General features: G+C 37.5%; 1 protein-coding gene across 1 annotated transcript in view; it reads left to right on the plus strand.

Moving 5' to 3' along the window:
* Nucleotides 1–27,548, plus strand: part of LOC149566951 (signal peptide peptidase-like 2) — a 266,964-nt gene that overhangs the window by 128,952 nt on the left and 110,464 nt on the right. Inside the window, exon 11 of the mRNA XM_089820167.1 lies at nucleotides 21,358–21,500. Coding sequence (XP_089676293.1) covers nucleotides 21,358–21,500 — 143 coding nt within the window. The remainder of the gene's footprint in view (nucleotides 1–21,357; nucleotides 21,501–27,548) is intronic.

Consider the following 27,548-nt stretch of genomic DNA (forward strand, 5'->3'; position numbering starts at 1 on the left):
TTCTCCAATTTGTATTAAAATGCAAGAGAAGAGCATACGAGATTTTACAAGGCCTCTAAAAATTAATCTAATGTTTCAAAATAGGCTTTGATACCATGTTAGAATTTGTGAAAATAAATATAAAACTATAATCTAATGAAAGATATAGATTAATCAATATGAAACGAAATTAATCGACTAATATTATGACACCAATTTTTGATGTAAATTCTTAGAGGCATAATAACATCAATATTTCTCAATATGATACAATCAAAGTAACGAGGCTGGGCCCCGGCTTGGACTTGGTAAGGGTAACTTGACTCATGACCCAACTCGTACTCGGTAGTGACTCGACAAAGTGATAAAACCCTTGAAATTTAGAGAATTTTTCGGATTTAAATTAATTCCATGCACCCATTATTGAATAAAGATTAAAGACACAATAACATCATAAAATAAAAGATAATTTGATCACATACATAACATACATCGATTACGTAACTACAAAGGCAAAAAAAACTAAAAATTAGCCGAGTCACTTAGGCGAGTCAGCCGAGTCACCCAGGTGAGTCAAGCGAGTCAACTCAGTTGACCCCCTGAGCTAGGGTCATGGGTCATTTTGACCCGGTTGAGGTAACTTGACTTGTTGATTCGGACAACTCGCTCGACTCGCAGTGAGTCTTGTTGCTATGGATACAATACATAAGAGCTGGCTTGTTTATACAAGCAAGAGATGGTAGGAGAGGCTTGGACAAGGTTGCGACAAGTGTCTCAACTTGGATGAAGTAGAGTCTCCATGGAATCAACCACCTACCATCTAGGATGGTGGTGCCCAAATTGGACTTAACCATATCGTAGGAGTTGATGGAGTCAAAAGTACGACTCAACAATATCCTCCTAATAATAATATCCAAAATAAATAATTCTTCCTAATAAATGTGTTCACCTAAGTAAACTTAATTGAAGAGTAAAATGGAAAAGAACCATTTACTCTAGCATGCTTGTAACTCTTTTATTCGCATCGAAATTACCTTTAACATTCTTAACCCCATTTCCATTTGACTCTGGTTTGCTGTACTTGAAGTCCTTAAATTGCCTTTTCTGGGGTCCTAAATCAACATCCTCTGAATTCCAGGTTGTTTTCCTCTTATTGTCTCAGATGGAGTCATCCTTTTTGATTTTGTGTTCTCGCCGAACAACCTTCTCTAGAGCTTCCCCCATGGTTTGGAGAGTGAGAACATCAACAACTCCACCTATTCTATTGTTCAAACCCATAATGAATTTTCTCACTTTTAGATTAGTATGCTGCTGATACGGTGGTACATACTTTAATAGTCGGATGAACTTCTTCGAGTACTTATGTACTGATAGGTCTCCTTGCTTTAAGTTTTGGAAGTCTAAAAGTTTCTGATCATAAAAGGTTTGAGGCAGGTAGCGGTTCCTGAAAATGTTTACAAATTTTTTCCAAGTGATCTTAGTGGTTTTTATGTTTTGCTCGATTTTGGTGTTTCCTCACCAGGTTGTAGCTTCTCCAGTAAAATGATATATTCCCCAAATTGCTTTTGAGGTTTCAGAGAGATTCCCAATCTCAAAATATTGTTCCATTTCAGTTAACCAAGCTTCTGCTTCCTCCTAGGACTCAGAACCGGAAAACTTGGGTGGTTTGATTTTCTTAATATCGGCTAACAGATCAGCTACTATTTCTTGTTTCTTTTGTTTTTCTTATTGTTTGGGTGAGGAGGTTTTCTTGTTATGCTCGGAGACCTCTATCTCCACTCTAGGAGGAGGTGAGGATTGAGCTTCCTTGTGGTTCTGCCCCATTTGGGCTGCCATTTCATTCATTCTTCTTTCCATGTTTTTCAACTTCAGTTGCGTTTCTTGCAAGATCTGAAGTAACAAGTCATTAGAAGACTGAGTGTTCTCATGAATTATGCCTTGCTCTGCAATGTTCTTGTTGCTGTTCATTTTATGTTTATTGTTTTCACCTGTTAATATACAAATTTGTGTCAATTAAGTCGATTTTTTTTAAAAAAGAATTTCACAAAAGGAAAAAGTCTTGCAAATGCATGAAATGCATGAATTAATAACTTAATTAACTTAATACTTTGTTGCTTCACGTAGAGCAACCTTATATACAAAATTTCCTCTATTGAGGATGTTTACATCAAAACATTTAGTCTTGCTTTGCAGTACTTAATTTTGGCTCAGATTGGTACATATCTTGCACCATCCAGGATCTATGGAACTGTAAAAGAGAATTGCCTTGTCGAGCATTTCAGTTTTGGATCAACTTGTTTCTATATGTTGCTTTGCTAGCAGGAGTCCACTTGACTCTCTTTCTTCATTCGTTGTATTGCTTGGTTCAGAGTTTCATTGTCTCAGGGTATGGAACAACAGGTGTAGTCGTATTTTGGCATGTTTTTAATTAAATAAGGAAAGATGGGGTGTCAAGTCTTCTTGTGGGGTGTTTTATGTACTTGCATCCCGTGCAATCAGTATAGAACTTTTAGGTTTTTATAGAAGGTAGTGTGCCCTAGGTTCAGTGTCGAACCCAATGCTCTGATATCATATGTAACAAACTAATTTTTGTAACCAATTTAAAATTCCTAATGATCTGATTTAATAAGCAGTTGATTCCATTTCACATGACAATGACTTCTATTAACTGAATATAACTATGATAAAAGTAACTGTTTCTAATCTAACTATATTTCATGTTCAACTGATATAACGAGAAGGAAAAATAAGTATATATACATTGCTAACAATTTAACCATTTCTAACTGATAACATATTCAGCTGAAAAATAAAGTAATGACTAACTTTCTTAATTGAATTTATATAAACATTTATTCAATGTAAATGACAAATATTTACTCTATTTGGAAAAATAAAATTGTCTAATTATTCCTACTAAGGATTAAAAAGTAAAAGTGTAAAAGAAAAATATAGTAATAACAGAAGAATTCTTTATCTGGTTGTTCAAGCTTTGGTATTGATGAGAGGAGAAGCATTGATATAGGCTTAACCTCCCAACCTCAAACCATACTTATCCCCGCACATCCTAACTTATTAGAATGACCCTTCCTAGCTCGAGATCGGGTTTGGGATGTTCTTCAGTCCAGGCATTTGAGCTATCAGGTGGTTTGAGTGCTCAATCAGTTAGACCTATATAATTGACGTTTACGGACAAACAAGTGATCTTAAGATTGGCACATATGCCTATAACTACCTTGGCCAATGATTTCAGATGGATGCATGGACCTGATCACCACCACTCGACTTGACAACAGATTCCATTACCAGAACATGCATGAGCTATTAAGTGTTTTTCTTTACATAGTCATTCATATCTGATTTCATTCTTGGTTCTTGTACGTTAACTCCAACTCTTCACCATTCAAGGCTTCTTTGCCGGTGAATCTTAGGTGCCCAAAGATCATGGTTATTTTGTTATAATCTACACCTGACACAATCAAATCTAGAAGCAAAAATTATACATGGTTATTCTGTTATAATTTACTCCTCATCACCATTCCATGGCATCTTTGCTGGTGAATTTCTCGATGTGTGTAAGATTATGAGCATTCTGATATTATTTACACTTCTTCAACATTCTATGGCATCTTGCCAGTGAGTTCCTCGGTGTTAGAAAATCAATAAATATTCTGATCATGTTTGGAAATTGTGATAGCATGGTCACTGATATTGGTTCATTCAAACATTCAAGTTTTTATAGCTACCATTATAATTGATGTTTAATCACAAGGATATTTGATGAATATCTTCAATGAACTCTATGCAAGTCGGGAACCAACAACAAGATATTTGTAATAACCCTCCTCAAATCTGCCCTCAAAAAATGCTGATGAAAGCTCAAGGAATTTCATCAAAACAATTCACATGCAAGGGACGTATGATTGATATAGTATTTCAGCTAGTTTCAAATGACTTTTTCTTCAATTTGCATCAATGAGAATCTTGTGCTAGAAGATTACAATGGACTACACAATGACCTAACATGAGTGTGCTACTAATTTTGACAATATTTAGTGCATATATATGATCTAAGCATGAGAAATGAACACCTACAGCCAACTGACATTTTTACAAACAGTTGGTATGCAAACTAACTAGCTGATAAATAATGATATTAAATTGCTTAAATGACACCAGCAACTATTATCTTCTTAATTGCAATGAAAATTACAATGCTCATAAAATATGGCCAAGACTTTGGCATTTACATGGATTACAAAATGATAATGCTGGTATAATGCACACTTATAGCTGAAAGCTTATAACACCCTAAAAAACAATACTAACAAAAGAACCTGGTTGTAGATGGCTGTAATAATTTCCTTCTATGCTGCCCCTTCTGCTTTGCTTTTTTCGAACTGCTTTTCCGGCCTGCTTTTTTCGGTTCTGCTTTTTCGTACCCGCTTTTTCGGACTGCTTTTTTGGTTCCGCTTTTTTCGGACTTCTTTTTCGTACCCGCTTTTTCAGCCTTCTTTTTCGGTTTTGCTTTTTCGGATTGCTACTATGTTGAATCTCAAGACCATATCTTTCAATGGCGTCAAGATTTCTAGCTTGAAGGGATTTCGTCTTCCAAACTATTGAGATATAATCTCCAGAAAATTTCCCAATTTCTTTGATATTTCCAAGCATGCATAAAAGAAGCTCTTCCATTTCTTTTATAGTGTTCTCACAAGGGCTTCATTCTTCGTTTTCTCAATGTGGGATAAAACATCACTCCCTTTTATGTAACTTATGTTTCCAATGTGTTATAAAATAAAAGGGACTCTTTTAATTTAAATATTTCCCACAAACTATAGTCTATGCATTAATAAAGTTAAATTTATAAAATAGCTTTATCAATGCATAAAAAATCTTATCAATGATAAACAAGTCTTCTTGCCGATTTTAAACAATTACCATCGATATACGGCTACCACTGGATGTCCGACCATATCCAAGATAACTTACTATAAATAGTAAGTATGCCTAAAGTTGCCTCAAAACCCCTCAGAAAGACCTGCAACTGAAACTTTCTAGGCCAAATGGCCTCTAAGTCCCTTTAATGTCCTGGTTAGCCTACGGGACTGTGGGGAAATAGGCTAACGACAACATCATGCTATGAATGCTAAAAAGGGGACATTACAGTCCGCCCTTCCCAACATTGCTTGTCCCCAAGCAATGGTTGAACAACAACCCAATCAATCCACCTGGATCCCAAATGTAGTCATGAACTATACTGCTTTCAGTCAATATAGGCTTCTGCAACAACCTCTGAAAATTAACCAAGAGGAATCCATAATCAAATTGACAATTACAGCTCAACCAAACTCCAAAATCACAACTGCCACAGTCAGAAACCCACGAGACACAAACTCTTAGAACATCAGAACCCAAGTAAAGTGGACAAATCAAGCTGCCAACACAGTAAGTACCATCAACGCATCCCACTGGCCTATACAGAATGTATAATCCAACTCTGCAACAATGGTGAACGCTCCCGAATGAAACTGCACCAAGTATGGAGAATCCACACACTTCACAACTCCTGCAGTCAACACAACTCTGCAGATCACCGACCATTGTCTCATAACCATAACTCCCATGCACCGCTGATGGTGAAAAGACATCACAAGATAAACAACAAGAAATGGAACCCAAACCAAATTTGCCTGCCATCAACTCCTCAACACAAGGATCAAATGCTAACTGATGTACATACCTTGCAGTATAATGCTGATAAAAAGAACCAACCTCAGTCAACAGCTCACCATGAACAAGTGATACAACCCACTGTGACTGATCACCAGTTAAGTCAGGAGATGTCATAGCCAAAGGCGTAGAATCAATAACAACAACCGCTGAAGCATCACTCCCAAACTCCTTCTCTAAGTCATGTATTATCAAGCTGTCAACCGTAGAACCTATCGCCATGTCATGCCCATCACAACTCTCATCCCGAGGCATCAAACCGTCCCATAACTGATGACAATCACTAGGAACCAAAGTACATCTCTGTATCATCATCTCATCAACATGGTCATCAAAGGTAAATTGATGAGCATACCTCACAATGTAATGCCGATAGAATGCGCCAATCTTAGTCAGTGGCTCAGACTGCAATCGATCATTAATCATGTTGGAACTAACTACTACCTCCGAAGACATCACCAAGGGAGTAGTATTACTAGCAGGAACCATGCCAACTATCGGCTCACCAATATCACACATGATCTTTGTTACAACATCTCTAGTCTCTGTGCCATCAGTTTAGAGGCCACCACCATGTCAGGCATACCACAACACTCTGCTGCAGCACCCAACTCAACTGATCCTGACTCTAGTGGGAACGAACCCGATATGCCAATGTTAGTATCAAGGATGGATGCATTCCCATCTCCACTATCTTTGACAATCTCGACCATGGACATCCTCGGATCACCAGACACCATAGCTTGTGACTGTACAGAATCTGGTAAAGACTGCAGTCGCTCTAACTCCATGGTCACCTTAGCCAAATGAAATTGTGACTTCTCGAAAGCCAACTGTGTACTCTCAAGAATCTCAAAAGTCACCTCGAGCTGCTGAGTAAGCTCACTCACCTCATCTTCCTTGGCCAATAATGCTTCGTATGCTGTACTCCCCCACTCCATAAGATAATCTCTGTCGGCTACCAACTGCATATAATTCTGTCTCAGAATCCGAATAGCCTCCCATAAAGAGTGGATCTCTGTCAAGGAAAGATAACTGCCTCCCTGCTCATCACTAGTAGGAGAACTCCATCCATAAACTGCTAACAATTGGCGAGCAGCACCAAAATGTTCGCACGCAATAGCAATGTCTCGCTTGCCAACTCTCAGCTGACTAGACACATGATTGTGCCGATTGGTCGAACTCCTATACTCTCTCCCTGGTACACTGTCCAAAGGAGTAACCTCAGAATAGCTATCATCTGTAATACTCAGATCCTGAGACTCTCTTGTAAACTCTGTCATCTCTGAGAAATTATCAACATGTGACCTGACCGTAAAAGAAACTAAGTCCCTGCTATATGCGCTAACTCACGAACTGAGCTCACATCAAGACAAAGCTCGTCCACATGTCTCTCAGAATCCTGGAGAGCCAACTGAATACACACCAAGGAATTTCGAGTATCCTCCAGCTCATGAGAAAGCCGGTCAACCTCCTCCTCCTCCTTCTTCAATGCATCTAAATAGATCCCTGCAAGATTAAGGAGATGGTCGCGATCTGAAAGTAGGTGTATGTAACTTACCTTCATTGCCTCCATGCCTTCCTTGATCTGCTGTAAGTCGTCACAAGAAGAACCTGTTGTGACTCCTTTCTGTCTCTCCTGTAGTTGAATCATCCAAATGTGATTCTCAATCAATCCATGCATCCTGTCATGATGAGATAAAGCTGTGACAATATTCTTGTCCCTTGTCTTCAGCTGGCTTGCCAAGCCAAGTAAAGAGCTACTAGCCTCTATCTTATGTGAAGAAGCATCCAATTGTGCTTGATACTCATTTTCTGCAAAGTCCTGAATGCTCACTTGCTGATCAAATGTACTATCCTCAAACATGATAGTATCCTCAATTGTTGTAACTTCATCCAGCCCAACTGTACTGGAATCACTATCTGTGTCAATCACACAATCCGGTGTGCCAGTGATATCACTTTCTGATGCTATTGGCTCAACCTGCACAACATCTGTAACCCCTTCTGCCTGTGAAGATGATGCAGATAAACCATTACCTGAAGATGTGCTAATGTCTCCTTGTATTGAATCAGCATGTCTGTTAAACTCCTCATACAAGTTTTTGCCTGTCATAGGGAAGGTACGATCCTTAGGCCTATCAAAACGTTCAATCAGTCTCTTCGTAAACTCCACATATGAGGTAATGTGTGCATGACCCATAGTGACCATACCATGATGCCACCACTCGTGTGCTAACCCATCCAGGTGAATTGCTGCATACTTAATAGCTTCTTCCTCAGGCATAGGGTTCATTTGAAAGTATGTGTCAAGCTTTTGAACCCAAGCTCTTGCTGTAGACTTCCTCAAGCCATCATAATATGGTAACTGAAGTTTTCCTACTTTCTTCCGTAGCTCATAGCTCTGGTTCTTGTCATGTCCACGTGGCATATGCTTCATCCGCACATCTATATACTCCCTAAAGGTGATTGCAGCAATAAAATTTGGACCTCCGGCTTCCCAATCTCTCCTCAGCTGGTCTTGTATATCAGTGATCTGGGGCTTTGGTACGGGCTGCTCTGGAGCTCTAGGAGGAAATATGGGAATCATGGGCCGCAAACTCACTGTCCTAGTTTGCTGGGGTGCATGACCGAAATTGTTCCCAACTTGTTCGCCTCCATTATGTGCCCCATCCTGATTATTACCATTCTGATTATTTCTTCCACCCACATTAGCATTCAACCCCATTTGACAAGCCATCATTTGCATCATAAGCTCAAATCTCTGACTCTGTTCCTGTGCTCTTTGCTTTGCTGATCGCTGTCCCTGTGCTATGGTGTCTAATAATTGTAATAATCTTTCATTTCCTTGATCTGGACCGGCATTCATTTTGTCAAACATTTTTCTCTCTATCTGGCTATTCCAAATTCACTATAAGACCTCCACAGGAGGGCAGGACTTATAGCTTTGATACCACTGTAATAACCCTCCTCAAATCTGCCCTCAAAAAATGCTGATGAAAGCTCAAAGAATTTCATCAAACAATTCACATGCAAGGGACGTATGATTGATATAGTATTTCAGCTAGCTTCAAATGACTTTTTCTTCAATTTGCATCAATGAGAATCTTGTGCTAGAAGACTACAATGGACTACACAATGACCTAACATGAGTGTGCTACTAATTTTGACAATATTCAGTGCATATATATGATCTAAGCATGAGAAATGAACACCTACAGCCAACTGACATTTTTACAAACAGTTGGTATGCAAACTAACTAGCTGATAAATAATGATATTAAATTGCTTAAATGACACCAGCAACTATTATCTTCTTAATTGCAATGAAAATTACAATGCTCATAAAATATGGCCAAGACTTTGGCATTTACATGGATTACAAAATGATAATGCTGGTATAATGCACACTTACAGTTGAAAGCTTATAACACCCTAAAAAACAATACTAACAAAAGAACCTGGTTGTAGATGGCTGTAATAATTTCCTTATATGCTGCCCCTTCTGCTTTGCTTTTTTCGAACTGCTTTTTCAGTCTGCTTTTTCCGGTTCTGCTTTTTCATACCCGCTTTTTCGGTTCCGCTTTTTTCGGACTGCTTTTTCGTACCTGCTTTTTTAGCTTGCTTTTTCAGCTCTGCTTTTTCGGATTGCTACTATGTTGAATCTCAAGACCATATCTTTCAATGGCGTCAAGAGTTCCAGCTTGAAGGGATTTCGTCTTCCAAACTATTGAGACATAATCTCCAAAAAATTTCCCAATTTCTTTGATATTTCCAAGCATGCATAAAAGAAGCTCTTCCATTTTTTTTATAGTGTTCTCACAAGGGCTCCATCCTTCGTTTTCTCAATGTGGGATAAAACATCACTCCCTTTTATGTAACTTATGTCTCCAATGTGTTATAAAATAAAGGAGACTCTTTTAATTTAAATATTTCCGACAAACTATAGTCTATGCATTAATAAAGTTAAATTTATAAAATAGCTGTATCAATGCATAAAAAATCTTATCAATGATAAACAAGTCTTCTTGCCGATTTTAAACAATTACCATCGACATACAGTTGCCACTGGATGTCCGACCATATCCAAGATGACTTACTATAAATAGTAAGTATGCCCAAAGTTGCCTCAAAACCCCTCAGAAAGACCTGCAACTGAAACTATCTAGGCCAAATGGCCTCTAAGTCCCTTTTATGTCCTGGTTAGCCTACGGGACCGTGGGGAAATAGGCTAATGACAGCATCATGCTATGAATGCTAAAAAGGGGACATTACAATATATTAAACTAATCTCAACCTAACAATGCATAGTTGACTATGGTTGAGCATTCAAAACAGGAAAAGAAGAAGTTATGTATATGAAAACATATTTGCATTATTCTCAGCTCTATCAATATGTAGTTGACAACAATCAAAGAAGTAAGAACTATGAAACACAAACGCATATGTTATATTCTTGTAGCTGACTATAGTCGGGCATATGCTCAACAAAAAGGGATTCTTATGAATTATGATGGCATTTAAACACGACCTGTGTTTGTGATTGCACTCGGTCTGGACGTGGCTCCTCCCGTCCTTGGCCGAAACCTTTGCTGGCAAGTTGTTTCACTGGCTAGCTCTAAGACTTGGGTTGCGGTTTGCAAAGCGTTGGCGAGGCAAGAAATAGAACAGTATAATACGAGGTGTAGATAGAATGAAAGTTTCGACTGAGGAAGAGACTCACGGCTTAGAGGGAAACATAGCAAACATGGGAAAGGTTGGTACTGCCTTGGTTGATACGGCTTGTTAAAAAAAAGGTTTGCAGAGACTCCTCAGCTTCTATCAGTTTTACAAGATTACCATTCAAATTACATAAACATTAATTCAATTTAACAAGAAGAGAAATGTAGAGGGAAAAGAAATAAGGAGTAGTTGAAAATTAATAATTTTTTATTTAATTATTATAATGCGTTCTTATATACGTTCACATAAGTATATTGATGAGGTGACATCATTTGATTATATCATTATAATTTATTGGTGCCATTTCATTTTTATATTTATGTGTTGATATGTAAGTGTTTATTATAATGATAAGATAAAAAATTAAGGTATGTATTATATTTTAATTTAGATTATTTTATGTTTTTATTATATTGTTTTCTTAATAGCTCATGCGGTCCCATAATGTAACCTGTGGACAAGTCTTCGTATCCTTTCCAAGGAAGTCTTAGGTCATACCTACCGATCTTGATGACTGAACCAAACGAACATCCCATTCTGATGATCCCATTTAGCAATGCTTCCCCTCTCTTTAGTCTTCTCCTGCAATCACCCATGAAAAACGTTCTCACCAAAACATTAATTCCATAGTAATTCAAAACAAAATATATTGATCGTTAATTCAAATCAAACAACTACTATTCATCTAAAAACAGTTATAGGTTACCGGCCATTTCATCAACGTATATAAATAACTAACTCATTTCACATGATCATGAAAAGAAATAATTCGTTAATAGTTGATTCAACGTATTTAAATAACTAACTCATTTCACAAGATCATGAAAAGAAATAATTCGTTAAACCAACAGTTATGATCAAATTAAAAATTAGGGCAAAATTTGGGATGTAACATACCCTCCCCCTTAGATTTTTCATCGTCCTTGATGAACATAACAACAAAACTTTAAACAATACTTAATCAGTTTAAACAGAGAGAAAAGAAATGTTCAGTTTTCCAGTTCCAGAGAAAGGATGGGGGTATTTTTGGAAAATTTCATGATAATCCTCCCAAGTGGCATTATCCTTAGCATACTAGTCCCACTGGACCTTGCATTGAGGCACCTCCCAATTTTGTAAGCGTAGCTTACGCACCTTGAGTATTCTGAGTGGTCTTACCTCTACCACCCTTGGTTCTCGTACTTGCAATAATTTCCTATTGATCATATGATCATGGTGGGTAATGTACTTTTTAAGATATGACACATGGAAGACGTTATGCATCCTGGAATTAAAAATAGGGATGAATTATCTAAGAAAGGTCTGTGTTGAAGTTTTTAAAAATAGGGATGAATTATCTAAGAAAGGTTTGTGTTGAAGCGATTAAAAATGGGGACAAATTATCTAAGAAAGGTTTGTGTTTCAAATGCAAAGAACCCTTGGCACTAGACCACCAATGTAAAAGGGAACAACTACATAGAATAGAAGAGACAAATAGGGATGAAGCACCAAACAAAAAATGGAGGTGGATGAAAAGGAATTTGGTACACTAGTAGTAGTTACCCAAGAAAGTGGAAAGAGACTTTTTCATGTCAAAGGAACATTGAAAGGCCAAAAAGTGATTGCATTAATACATTTAGGAGCCTCTCACAACTTCATCAGCAAGGACCTAGTAGCGAAGAGGAGGTTAAAGACTCAAAGATTTAAAGGTTTCAAGGTAATAATGGGCAATGGTACAATTGATCAGTGCATGGAGATCATTCCCCAATTATAAATTACTCTATGTAACCACACTATAAAGGCAGATTTTTTTGTTGTGAAACTACAAAATGATATCATCCTTGGAATGTCGTGGATTGACTCTTTAAGGCATTTCACTATAGATAATCCCAATCTGGAAGTTTGTTTCAAGAACGAAGGGGAAAATATAACATTAAAAGGATTACTTGATGGATTGCCCAAAATACTGTCTTGAAATAGAATAGAGTGTATCCTTAGACATGATCAAGGAGAATGGATAGCTGAATGTATGATTCTTGATAAATCACCCACTCATGAACTTATAATACATGTAGATATACGCCTTCTTTTGAAGAAACACAAAAGATCTTTGAAGATAACCCCTAGGGTTACCACAATTGCTACTATTTTCAAGTCAGAGTTCTCAGCCATAATATATGAAACCTATGGCATTCATCATATACAAAGGAAAGTAATATCCAACATGATAACATGATAACCTTTGTCTCCTAATGCTGATATAGAAAAACAAACAAAACATCACTTAAGTGTAGAGGAATGTTGGAATCCAACTGGAAGGAAGTAGAACCAACACCTTTCATAAAATAACATGCATCATCATTAATGGTAAATTGAAGATGAGAATTTTTTTTTTTTAAGGTTGAAAAGCTGCTCTTGGTAACCCATAATGTGATGAGATGCTCTACTGTCAATCAACCATGTATCGTTGTTTGTAGGAACATTGCTAGAGAGTGCATAAATAAGCAGCAATCTTTCAGAGTTTTCACTTGACACTCTTTGAGGAGAATTTTTTTCTATATTTGCAGCAGCTGTTTGAGGTTTTGGTCTTGAGGTACAATCTCTAGCAAAGTGTCCATTTGTCGCATCTGATGCACTAGATTCTAGAAAAATTCCTTTTGTTTTCTTGGAGTCAGTAGCTGGCTCAAAGTTCTTATCTTTGAATCTTTTGAAATTTCCTTTCTTCGCTTTTCCTTTTGAAGTGGGCACTATGTACATGATCACCTTCATGATGATTTTCATATTCATTTCATTTGGCTTCTAATATGCATTCTTCTTGAATGCAATCAACTCTCAACCTGTCAAATTTAGGAAGCTCATCTCTCCCATTGACATGTTGGATTAAGTTTTCCAAAGAGTGGGAAGTCCATTCATGACAAGCGTAACTAAAATCTTATCTGCAAAAGATTATCGAAAGTTGGTCCTTTAAATCTCTAAACTTCATAAAATATGAAACCACTGATTGACGTCTACCCATTTTCACATGCAAAAGTTGATAGCTTAGGGCCTGAGCTCTATTGGTGTTGTTGAACTCATATAGGTCCTTGAGAGTGTGAAAAATTTCTTTGGCTGAACTTAGTTTTGAGATAATGGGAATCAGATGATCCTTAACCGAATCAATCATAATCTTCTATGCCACAATCTTATTATTTTTTCATTGAGTTCTTTCAGCTTCTTTAGATGGTTCTGTAACATTAGAGTCTACATAGTCTCGAAGGTCATTCTGTTCAAGCGTAATCAGAATCCTAGGCTTCCATGAAAAATAGTTTGTAGAGCAGTTTGAAGAGCCATCTAATCTATCTTCAACTTTCAAACCATTTATCATTGTCACAAGCTGAATAAAAAGCAACAAAAAGTAGAGCAAATAACACAAGTATAACTTGATGCTTCTGGTTCTTGATCATTTTCTTAGACTTACTCTAATTCCATGTTAATTTACGAACCAGAGATATAAGAATGCAACATATGAAAAACTAAAAATACAGAATGACAGATAACACTAAGAAATTATCCTAGGAAATGCCCTCCTCACTGAGGGAAATGACCCAACCCACATAAAGATAGATCCTTTTTTCAGCTATTGCAAAATAGTTACAAGATCTCTTCCCTCTTTTGGTGTCTTCAACATACAATGATCAAAATCAACATAATCAACAAGGTATCGATTTCTAAATAGTCATGATACACAAATCTTCAATTAAATATATATCTCAAGACAAGAGAAGTTCTGGTAATACAAAATTAAAACATCACCCAAAAACCTGACAAGATAAATACGTTTATCCTTATGAAGAAGCATTGCTTGACATGAATCACATATGCTATAAAAACCCTGTAAGAAATAATAGAGATTAAATTATGTTCAAGAAATGATCATCGCTGAAGAATGCATCTTCTTATGAAGAAGCACTGCTTAACATGAATCACATTGCTTCAGAAACAGTGTAAGAAATAATAGAATGAGTTGCCTTCAAGAAATAATTGTCATTGAAGATTACTGTTCCCGATAGCCATTGTAATGATAACAAGAATATCTGAAATATTATTAAATTATACCAAAAAATTCTTTGATGAAGAACAGTTAAAATTGCCGCACCTGATCAAAAAGTATTATCATTGCAACAAGAGGATTTTTTCTTGAACATAGCTGAAGAGACATGCCCATACTCGAGCATCATTCGTTATAAGGAAATGAGTGGCACCAATAATAATAGAAATTTAAACTGTTTACAAAAATTTAATCTTCAAAATACTCACAAGAATATGTTCTTTAAAGGCACACATTTCAAATAATGGTTATAAATGAATGTACCCAACATCAATTGACCCTATCCAACCAAGTGTGCAGCTCCCAAAAATGATGCATCTAGATGGAGAACATCTGTCTGATAGTAGAACATGACAGTTGAGATGTTTGGAATTGTAACTTGAGCTAGAAAGAACCACAACTTTAACGAGACCTTAATAAGTCACCGATGGGCATGAAAAGGAATCGATGCCACATCACACCATAACTGAGACAATAACTGCTGACATAGCCGAATATACATCAACGATGCCAACTCATCACATGGAATACATATTCTAATGCTCATCAGCATGCATGTTCCAGTCACGAAAGGAAAAACTGAAGTCACACGTTGACAAGAGAAAACATGAAGGAGCTTGAATCATGATGGCAGTAAAAACAAAACCAAGGAGTATGAAAATCAGAAAGAACAAACTTGAAAAAAACAATGGACAACACCAACATGAGGAACATGCTGAACATAAGACATCATTATGAGTGAAAATCCTATCTTACAACTACCAAAAAACTCAACAATCCATAACGCTTTTTACATTAATAATGATATCGTTTCCCATTATATGCACACGTACCTTTGATATCAATGATAATATTTCCAACATAATGTTACATGCTTCGAGTTCAAAGTTGGAACCTCAATTATGAAGTAGAAATACAAATGGTAACACACAAGATGGAGACTGCCAAGTAACATAAAGTGGATGGAGCCACTGCGTCTAATTGACATAGCACATTTGATTAGGCAGATGTAGTTCCTGAGGATGAAGCTCCAATATTTTGCCTCTCCTGATTTTATTAAATTGGTCTTTATCTCAGTTACTCGAGCTTCCTGCCTTTGGAAGCAAAAGTGGATGCATTCAGATGTTGATTTGGAGGAAGAAGCCTCATGGGTGCCATCTGGATGTGGCCTTTAGGCACTCAAACGCGTGGAGATGCCTGGAGGCTGCATCCAAATGGTGCCCTCAGGCATCTAGGCACTTCCAAAAGCCTCTACGTGCCTAGACGGCAAAAGACGCCCAAAAAGTCACTTTTTGCTACTTAAAATTGAATCAGATGTGCAAATGTGATATTGTAATTCTTTTTTTTCTCCCAAAACCTAAAATGATGCTAAAAGAGGCCATTTAACCATTGTTCATGTTATTTTGTTTGCAACTAGTCTCTCTTCTCATTTGGTCTCCATTTTGGCATTATTTTGAAGAGGATCATTCGTAGAGCAAGAGATAGCTTCTATAATTGAGTACTAAGCATCTAAGATAAGCATTTGATTCCATTGTTGAGTCCTTTAATGATTTTTTTGATATTTTGATGAATTTTCTCAAGTTTGTTAAGAAATGTTTCAAGTTTTTAAATTTTTTTTAAAACATAAAGAAACAAGTTTAGCTATCTATTTTATTAGTTTTGTATAATTTAAGCATTTATATGCTTGATGTTAATAGAATTTTTCTAATTTAAATTTATTTAATATTTTATGATAGCAAGAAATTAGATTGTATTGTGTGAGAATGACCATCACTGGTAGTCAAAGTTTAGTGGGAGGGGAAGGAGCTGATAATTATTATATTGATGTTGAATCTCCTTTATGGAGACATACCATAAGAATATCACAGGATTGTAGGAGGTGGCTCTTATCTTTGGAAGTGTCATTATTATCAAACTAACAAAGACAAAGCATTTAATAGCTCATTTACAGGATCAATCTTCATTTTATGGTTTCTTTTGGTAAAGGATTTTCAATGTGCAATGACACTAATGGGAAGTGGTTGTCTAATGCACAAATAGCTTCATTTGTAAAAGAACAAGAAGTTGTTGATAATTTGGTTATAAGATCAATTTTTTTTATCAACCTTCATCCTCAAATAAAACAATGTAATTGCCTACGGAACCAATTATACCCTCCAAACACCGATTCTTGCAAGTACCTATACGGGGAGTGGAAGAGGAAGAAGTAGAAACTATTGCCTGCAAAAGAGGTCCATTGGAGACCACATTTAAAATGGAGGCAAGAGAGCTTGTTGCTCAAGCCAGCACACATTGTCTCTATGCTAGTGGTCTTCCTTTCAACTTGGTGAGATCACCATATTGGAAGGAAATGGTGGCAGCCATAAATAAAGCACCAGTTGATTACATAAGTTTGGGGTATGAAAAGGTGCATGCTACTTTATTGCAAAAAGAGAAGACTTTTGTAGAGAAAGATATTCAACCAATTAGAAATTCATAGAAAATTATGGGTGTTACTATTGCTTCAAATGGATGGAATGATATGAGAAGTTGACCATTAATTAATGTGATTGCAGTGTTACACAAAGGGGTAGTGTTTTTGAAGGAAGACTACAAGGAATGGGCAGTGAAGTTTTGGAATGTAGAACTTGAGTGTGCAAGCTCGGATGCAACATTTGAAGATCTTGCTACAATCATAATCAGTGTTATAGGATTTGATGAGTCTCGAGGCGAGCTAAGAAAGACGAGGAAAACTGCCTTAGGACTTAGACTCGGCTGAAACTTGGCTGAGTCTTGGCTGACTTGCCATGTTAGCTGACTCGGCTGACTCGCCTAGTCTTGTTAACTTGACTCGACCGGTGGGTAGTGTCTAGAAAAGACGAAAAAACAAAATTTTAATGTTTTTTTTGGTATGTTAAGCATAAGTAAGACCTAAAAAGTCATTATATCACTTAAAAACACAAAGAATAGAGAAAGAAGAGTTGAGGGAAGAGTATTTGGATTTTGGGATCTGATAGTGGCGATGACAGTGGAGGAGGTTAGAGCACGAGTAGACCTAGTGCAAGACCTTGAGGCCGAGAATGATGGATCTGACTTTGATGATGAGGATTATGAGGATGAGGATGATCGTGATGAGCATGTCATTGGGGTTCAACCTCAGACACAGGGAGAGAGGATGGCTCTAGAGTCTTCCATGACCTATCTTAGGTGTACTCGTAGGAAGACATAGGCTACTATGAGGCTTTCTTTTGATATATGTTTTGAATTTTTGATTCCATGGATTGCATATTCCATGGATATTGTAGACATTTGACAGTTACGCTATATTTCAGATTTGTATTATGTTAGTCAATTTAACTTTAAGTAATTTCTTTCAAAAATTTGTATTTTTACTTACGTGATCTATGAAAAGTTGTAAATGTGTGCAAAGTAGCTTCTATTTATCTCAATTATTGTGTATTTGATATTTGGCTAAATGATGCATGAAAAAACCTTAAAATCCTTAAACTTTGAATTTCATGGGTTTTTTATTTGCCAATTCCTCACTGAGTTCGGCTACCGAGACTGAGTCTGAGGCTAGTAACACTGATCATAACATCATGACAAATGGTGCATCTAGCACAAGTGGAATTGTTCTCGGTTCAAATGATTTTGAATTTGCAAGAGTTGGATGAGCTGTGTTGATGAGGATTTCTTGGCGAATCTATTTGATTTTGATTTGAATTGATGAACATTGAATAATGAACTATATTTTGATTTTGTAATTGTGATGAATTTATGCTTTGCATCGGAATTGTGAATGTAGATGTATATGATATGGTTTATCACCTTATAACCTTATTGAATTCTTGAATTTCAATTTAATATGTATTAGTAAAGAGATGCCACATCTCCCAAAAAAGTCTTTGCGCATCCACTTACCCGATTCTCACGTCCACATCTGGATCCACACCTGAATCAGTAACTAAGGTCTTCATCAAATACACCCGTCATCCTCATGAGATTAAAGTCTCCCCCCTCAAAAAAGGTCTTCATATATTTGAACTACCACAGAATATGCTAATCAAATTTCTTTTACCAAAAAACTAGACGATTGACCATCGATTGCTAGACTCAGAGACAAGTACATATAATCACCACACTGAACAGAAGACTAAACACAGACCAGAATATGAGAACTGTTATGCTCTGACAATTCTTTTCACTGAATCGCATAAATAGAGAATACTGGCAATGCTTCTCACCACCTGATAGCACATTGATAGGTAGCTCATTCAGCAATAGAAAACCAAAAATCTGACCATCAAAGAATGATTTATTTCCAACCCTTTTTGTCTTCTACTGGCATCAGATACAAAAGAGATTTTTATGAATACGAATCGGCTAGTGTTGCCAATAACATTCATCGCAACATAGAAAAGAATTGACACCATTAAGAGGCACGGTTGATGTGTACATGGAAACTGTCAACTACAGAATATTAACCACCATCATGCTTAAAGACCCAATAATCACTGTCGGCAATATAATTATACACATGATGCCTAACTGGATGCCAAGTCAGAAGTGAATCACCAACACAAAGAACCGATGCCAAGTCATATGAAAGTGAAGCCAAAGCATAACTCCTCCAGTGGACGATAGAAATGAAGAACTCAAACATCACAAGGAACCAAACACAGAAAATAATTCTCCGCTGAATGAAGATGTTGCCCATAGAGAAACACACGACAAACAACAGAGGTCCGAAGATCTCTCACACAGCTACCATCTTCAACATAAATGAAACATCCAGTGTTAGGATGTGCTTGAACTCAATGGGTTAAGGAGCAGTGCAAAAGGTGTTAAGCGCTCCTAATGATGCTAATATGATTAAAATGACACCTTTGTTTAAATCTAGTTTCACAGTGTGATTTCTCTCTCTTTTTTAATGAATGCAATTTTCTTTTTAACTGGTGAGCTTCCTCCATATTTCTATCCAAATGTCCTTGTCGCATCATTCCTGTGTCCATGGCATTGATTAATAATTGAGAATTATAAAGATGAGAATAGAATACCAATCAGAGTTCCTGATATAGTCCCAATCTCTGCTTGCATGGATTACCTTTTTCGTGTTGATGAATGTGAAGCCTCAATATCCCAGGATTCAGTGGAGAGCAAAATACTAAGTCTTGAGACTCCATTATTCTGCAATTTTTTGTTGGATGGGGTAAATATCCTATCAATATACAACAAAATATAAGCATTTTCCATCTAATATAGGTCCTAGATTTGGATGATTCCAATTGATTAAGTAGTTGCAAGAATTGAACTTTAGGAATACAGATGTACTTAACAATCCTCCATCAAGGTGTCAGAGAGGATAGAATAGATGTCAAAAAATTGCATGTGGATCTAAAGTCAGGAACAAAAAGCACTAGCCCAGAAATTACTAAATCTAGCACCATAAGAATTAGCTTGATTAAATTCCGCAAAAATTCTTCTATGAGTAGTGGTCAATATCAATAAAAGAATAACAACCAGTCTTGCATCATTCGGTTAATAGAGTGCAAAATTCCAGAAGTTACCAACACCAAACCAAGTTTGGTAGTGGAGCAGCCACTTTCAAGGCTCTCTGAAATACATTAAAATCCTCCACATTGCCTGGGCTGCCTTGCTACTGCAAGAGTCACGTAACTGGCAATCTTCACTCACAGGTATTCTCTGTTGACTGGATGATTATCGCATCAACGGTTTGCTAAATGGTGTTAAAGAGATAACTGATAGAAATAGACTATTGGATATCTGGCAGGATGTTTTGCATTAGATTGGAAGCTAGAGCATAATTTTACTAGATGCTGTTTACTCTTATTAAAAATTGTTCTCCGGTTCTCAACTCTACTGAGCCCCCATCCCACCTGTTCTCGTATGTTCTATCTAATCTGCACAGATCTTACAGCTCCATGTTCTCCTCATGGAGCCCACATCCTGACCCATGTACCTGTCTCTCCCACCCGCCCTTGCAAGTTCTACCTGCTGCTCCATTAGGGATCTTACAGCCCTATGCTCCTCTCATAAAGCCCAAATCCTCACTCACCTAATTCCAACTTTAGATCAGTTGTCCCAGATGTGATTAACTAGATCTTGAAAGAATACTTTGTCTTGTTTACTCAGGAACATGCCTGTTAGATCATCAGGAGCATATAATTGTATTAAAAACCTCTTTAGTGAGCAATAAGATCTTTCAGCCATCAATTTTGTATATTCACTCAAATATTGTTGTATGCATATAGGGCATTATATTTGACAAAAGCATCATTTCTTGACAACTGGTGGATGTCTAAAATTTGATTCATATACATTCAAAATCATATTAGGGGAATAATTTTGAATATTGAAGCTGTTATCTGTTATAGTGAAAATGAAGACACACATGCAGCTGAATATGAGTTGCAGAAAATGTGCTACAAGAATTCTAGGATAATAGATATTGAGATATTTTCTTTGCATATGGGTTAGAACAAGTTCTAGAATTGCAAACTTTAGTTTTATAATTTAGTAGATATTCATTGAAGATTCAAAGTTTGTGCATAATATTTTTGTTAATGTTAACGGAAGGAAGAAAAGAATGGAGATATCAATAAATTTCTATCAGAGAAAATAAGAAAATGTATTCTCTATAAAGAGGTCATAATAAAGATTGGCAGCACACACTTCCTCAAAACTGCCAAAATTCAATAGAGCGTGGATAAAAAATGAGTAAAATTTTTTCATGAGTGGTTTAAATGTGTCTTGCTTTGTGGCTCTATGTGAATGAATGAGGAAGTGGAATATGTGAAGTGTACCAATGCTTGAGATTAGATTCATATTTAAGGTTCTCTAAGATGCTTTTGATCTTTCAGGTTGCACGTGGTGATAAATCTGGTGGTGAAAATATTCCCATGCTTCTTAGGATCCCTCGGTTTTTCGATCCTTGGGGAGGTGATAACATGATTGGTTTTGGAGACATTGTTTTACCTGGATTACTCATCTGTTTTGCATTCAGGTAATATTTCAATTTTACACTTTTACAAGAATTGTTATGTTATTGAAGTTTTACTTCACTTCATTGTGGTGTGGGGAGTTGGTTACTAATATTAATGCAATTCTGTTAATTTTGGTCCCAATTTTGGTTATACCTTTATAGAATAGTTTTATGTATTCTATATATATTTTGTTCTTCTATGCGACACATTGGTTTGTGTCATATAAACATTACAATTTCTAATCTTTGTGTTATTCTTCACTTTCAACTTTCATTTGTTTGTGCATTACTACAATCTTGTATTCAGATGCTAATTGTGCTACACTTATCAATGCATTGTTGTATTTTTCTTATCGTATTTTAACTAGCTGTAGGTAATCTTGAATATAGTCAAGCCATGCCACTCAGATTCTTCATAACTGTCATCTCTCATTTAATTAAAGACAATGATGACAAAACAATCTTGCTCATACATTCTCACCAAACTTTCCAACAATTTTTTTATTCTTTTTTTGACATTGATGATAGCAAACTTCATCTTTCGTATCTTTGACATCAACAACTTCTTTCTAACTTTGAGATCCATGACTTTATTTCCAACAGACCCACACTTAGTGATGTAAGTTGTCCTTTAAGAAGCAAACAGACTTGATCTGAAACTAAACAACTACAGGCTACTGTGAAAGGCTGGATTATTTAATAACAACTATACCAAGATTATCACCCAAAATTATGCTGAACTTTTTCGTTTCAGCGATTAAATACCGAGTTAATGAGGGAAATATGAATATTATGATAATTATGTAACAGTGATGAAGAATATAATTTGTAGAGTATTACAATAAGGACAATCAATGCATGACTGAGTAACACGTATATTTATAGTGATGCTCACGAATTGTGACAACCACAACTAGTTATTGAGAGCAAATAGAATATGCTGACAATGTAAGTTAAATCAAAGAATATCCAGAGATTGTCAACATTAGTAAATGCGACTCTGTGTAATGTCCCCTTCTTCGCGCTAGACCTATTGGCGCCTAGTTGGTCTATCTTTCCATCCGGATAGGCTAACAGCATTTGTTTTAGGATGCCAGCTAGTCACAGATGTCTTTTGGTTTCAGTAGAGGAGATATTTAAGTGGGAAATTCTAAGGTTGAAGTCACATTGCTTTATTAAGTTAATTTATAAAGTACTTTATTATTTAAAGTCACTTTATGACTTAAGTGACTAAAAGACGTAATAGTCTTTTATCCCACATTGTTTAGTTTTACACATCTCTTCTCACGTTGAGGTTATAAAAGAAAGCAGCTGCATAGGGATGGTTACCATGAATATATGTTATTAAACAAATCGTAAAGTTGCTTATTGTGACTGGATACTTCCTAAGGAAGAAACCCTTAAGGAGGAATAGTGAGACTAGACACAAACCTAGTTCCTCACATCGCATTTGCAGAACTAAAGCTCGATTGGAGACTTAGAAGATTGATAGAAAGCTGGAGTTTAGACGATAGGAGAAGTACAGAGAGCTAGAACGTACAGAAAATTAGTTGGCTGATATAGGATTGGACAAAAGGCAGGAAGATCATTCGTACCATAGCAGGAGAGGAGCACCGTGTGCGAGTAACATTACCATTGGTTTCGGTTATACAGTGTTAGCATTTTACTAGCTTCAAAATAACAGTAGTAGAGCACGGGATTAATGAAGATAGATGGTTGACAACTCAGATTACATAAACAGTGAACGTAGCACTTAAACATCCTCACTCCAGTAGTGACAGCAGGAGACACTAGCAGGGGCTGCATGTAGGAGTTGGTGTGATTGTTAAGATGTCTAACACTCTATCAGTAGGTCACGACACAGTTGCACGGGCCTTCACCCTTATAACCAATGACCATTTACAACTATAGAAACATTGCGGGGCTCAAGCCTTCACGCAAGACAAAGTTCATTTGTTAGTGTTGTCGGTAAAATGTATAGTGTAGCCGACGGGTAGAGTAGTATCCGAACGGGCATGTGATGCTTGAGTCACCCCTTCGGAAAGGTATATGTACACATCCGAGATGGACTTTGGAATCATCATTGTAATCGGAGATCATTGTAGTCATTGTAATCTGCAAGTGCATACATGAATAAAGTACCTGTTCGGAATTGAATCGTGTTATACTTGTGTTGAACTTCTTACCCTATGCGGTAAACATTTGGCGCCGTTGCCAGACGAACCTGGAAGAAAGGAATGATATGAAGATTAATGTCGAGTTTGCCAAACAAAGATCGGAATAAAGTGAAAGATAAGAATGAACTAAGTACGGCAAAAGAAATTTTAATTTTAACACAGCAAGCAAAACGCAGACAGAGACTTCAGCAGATTGCCGAGGGGCACCGAAGGGGTGAATAGGCATAGACGGAGGGAGTGCACTCACCTAGTAGGCTGAGTGCCGAGGAATTGCTGGAAGAAACTCGACAACGCTTGAATTTGGTGGAGGAAACAAGGGAAGAATTCCTTAACTTGTATACGTCGAGGGGAGAGTGTCCGAATGGAAGGGAAGCAACTCGCACGGCTCGGAGTGCCGAGGGAGCACGAGCATGGAGGGATCTCTTCGTTCCTAATACACTGGACGAACAGATACAGGGGGAGAATAGAACATCACTTGAAGACTTGTCACCAGACAACGTGGTTGTTGGGAACAAGACTGTTGTCCAGAACAACGCGGGAGCACAGAACAGCGCGGGAGCAGTCCAAAACAACGCGGGAGCTCAGAACAGCGCGGGTACACAAGTACCTCAGAATCAAAGACAAGTAACAATGGCTGGCCCTAAAGAAAATTTACCCAAGTTTCACGGTGATGGTTCAGCAGACCCTATTAGACATTGTAAAACGTGTGAAACCATATGGATGGAAAATGGCGTGATGGATGAGGATGATTGGGTAAGACAATTTCCAGCGACCCTATGGGGTGTGGCGATAGATTGGTTTTCTGACACTAGTCCTCAGAAACTTAATACATGGGAGAATGTTAAAAAAGAATTTATAGCAGAATTCAGATTACTCCGAGATGATAATGAAATAGTGGCAGAAATCTACAGCACCAAACAAGGAAAGAATGAGATAGTCCAAACCTATGCCAGGCGACTAAAAGAATTGATCGGAAAGATGGAGGGTCAACCAGTGGATGGGTTGAAAAAATGGTGGTTCGTGGAGGGGCTACGACCGGCTCTTAAAAAGAAAATGAAGATTGTACCACCGGAATCGTACACCAATGCGTATACTCGTGCCATGGATTTAGAAAGCGAACAAAAGACGAGTAAGAAGAAGAAACATAAATCATCGGATTCAGATGGCTCATCTTCGGAAAGTAGCAGTAGTGATGAAGAATAGGGCAAGAAGGTGAAGGCACTACAAAAAGACATGCTTCGGATGATGAAGGAATTCAAAAATTTGAAAAAGAATCCAGATACAGTAAAAGGAGAACTGTGGTGTACAGATTGCAAGGAGGACGAGCATACGAAGGGTTCATGCCCGAAGAAGCAGTTTTGTGACATCTGTCAGGTGGCGGGACATTCCCTGAAAGAGTGCCCGTTTAATTTGAAAGCAAAAGGACACCAACAGGTGTTATGCAGGAAGCGCCGAACAATAGCAATAACGCGGGCAATGATGCAACTTCAGGTGGATATTGATATAATAATAGAGGCGGAAGGGGTGGAAACAATAACAATAACAATGGAGGCCGAAGTAGAATACAATATGATGCGAGTGGACGGCCAATGATACAGTGCCGAGCATGTAATCTTTGGGGTCACTTCGCGAGGCACTGTACTACAAAGGAGGCGCCGCAACTACTGTGCATATGGTGTGGTCCAGGGGACCATGAAGATTCAAAGTGTCCAAAGTAAAGCGTAAATTTATTAAGTATTGAAACAAGCAATGAGAACGTGTTGGCAATCACGCGGGAGCAGGCGAGAAAGGCAAAATATCCGAATGCGGAAGAAGAAAAGGAGAGGTTACAGAAAGCCTGAGCGGAGATAGGAAAGCAGATGATAGCAGAGAAGTCACAAATAAAAGACACTACTGTAACTCTGAAAAGAAACTTGGTAGAACAAAGTATGGTGAAACAGATAATGCAAATGGAGGTGCCAGTTAAATTAAATGATCTTCTTATTACCATGCCACAGCTGCGTACGACCATTATAAATATGACACCATTCCCGAGAGAAATGGAAGAAGCACAGGATGGCCAGGAGGAAACAAAGAATAGCAAGGAAACAACCCCGACGGCAACAACAGATCCGATGTTACTATCACTGACAACATGCAGACACCCAGCAGTAGTGGAGATGGGCATTCTGGGTACGGTGTTAACAGATACAATAGTAGATGGAGGATCGGGAGTGAATGTGATGCCGAAAGATATCTGGAAAAAACTAGGACAACCAACACTATGGCCACTCACCTTTTAGTTACTTACAGCAGATCAACATGGAATAAAACCCTTGGGCACTCTGATGGCGCAGCCGGTAACAATTGGGACAAAACCATTTTTGCTAGATTTTGTAGTCATTCCATTAAAGAGAAGAGGGTATGACGCCATCCTAGGACGAGGGTGGTTGGTGTAGGCTAAGGTAAGGCATGATTGGAAAAGGAACACCTTGTCAATGGAGAAGGGAGGTAGGAGATTTATAATCGATTTGCATACACAGATGGTAGGAGAAGAAGCCGCGTCGTCGGACTCAGAAGGCGGTGGTGAGAGTGATGATGAAAGGAAAAAGAGGATGGAACTAGATGATGAAGGGTGCTGAGAATAGGAGGGTCAACTGATGACGACCTAGACTCAGTAAACGGATTGCTACATTGGCAAATGGAAGACTATGAGGTCTTTCCAAGCTGCAATATTTTGAGTGTCGAGGAGGGAAAAGAAGGCCAGGAGTTTTCGAAGGAGTACAGTGAACTGAAGGAGGGGGAAGCGCAGGTGGATGAAACACCTGCCCATACATTCAGTAAAGATAAACCAATAAAGTATGAAGAGTCGATAGTGGAAACAATGAACTTGGGTGATGAGGAAAATCCGAAGAACATTCGTGTAGCAGATGATTGGAACCCAGTATTGAAGGCAACAGCTTGGACGTATAAAGACTTAAAAGAAGTACCACCAGAACTATGTGTCCATCGGATACCATTAATCGAAGGTGCGGTATCTGTACGGAAGTGGCTGTACCGAAAGAATAAGAACTATGCAGCATGGGCCGTGGAAGTTGCACAAAATAGGAGGAAGGCGTGGCATGACAAGCACCTAAAATTGAACAACTTTCAACCCGGTCAGTTAGTACTGAAGTATAATGGACGAAATGAAATAAGGCCTAGGAAATTCAAAGTTAAATGGGTTGGACCGTACAAGATACAGGAAGTTGGATATAACGGAGCAATTAAATTATGGACACTGGACAGAAAAGAAATAACAGATGCCGTAAATGGATCAAAGTTGAAAATATATAAGGAAAGGAAGGATCCTCCGTGCGCAAGGAAGTGAACGAAGAAAAGATGTCTGTAAATAATGTAAATAACGTACATATGTATAATATGAAAGCCGAATATAGTTAAAATATCAAGTGGTAAACTGTAAGAGTATGAAGTGATAAAATGAAAGATGAAGCATAAAACATATTGGAATTCTGGAGGAACAAAAGCTTGTAGTACGACCATAGAAAACATCATCAGATGAAAAGTAGGCAGAAACTGGAGCAAAATAATAAAATGATAATAAAAGGAGGAAATTTTAATAAAGCTGGTAGTACGACTATTGAAAAGGAGTATTTAATGACCGTACGACCTTCCTTTATGACCGTACGGACTTGAGCTTTGAAATGAAAAGTTAAAAATATATAATACTATACTATCTTAAAATAATAAAGTTGTGAATTAAGGGGAAGACTGTACGGCTTGAGAAAGATATAAGGAAGTCAAATAGAAGATCGTACGGTTTGAGAGGAGACAGGAAAGTTGAAGGAAAGAATATACGGCGTGAGCCAAGACTCTGTACGGGCTTGAAAGGAATTGAATAGAATATTGATAC

The sequence above is a fragment of the Cupressus sempervirens genome, chromosome 3, assembly GCF_028749045.1.
Source record: "Cupressus sempervirens isolate cs-2001-9-10 chromosome 3, ASM2874904v1, whole genome shotgun sequence".
NCBI lineage: Eukaryota > Viridiplantae > Streptophyta > Pinopsida > Cupressales > Cupressaceae > Cupressus > Cupressus sempervirens.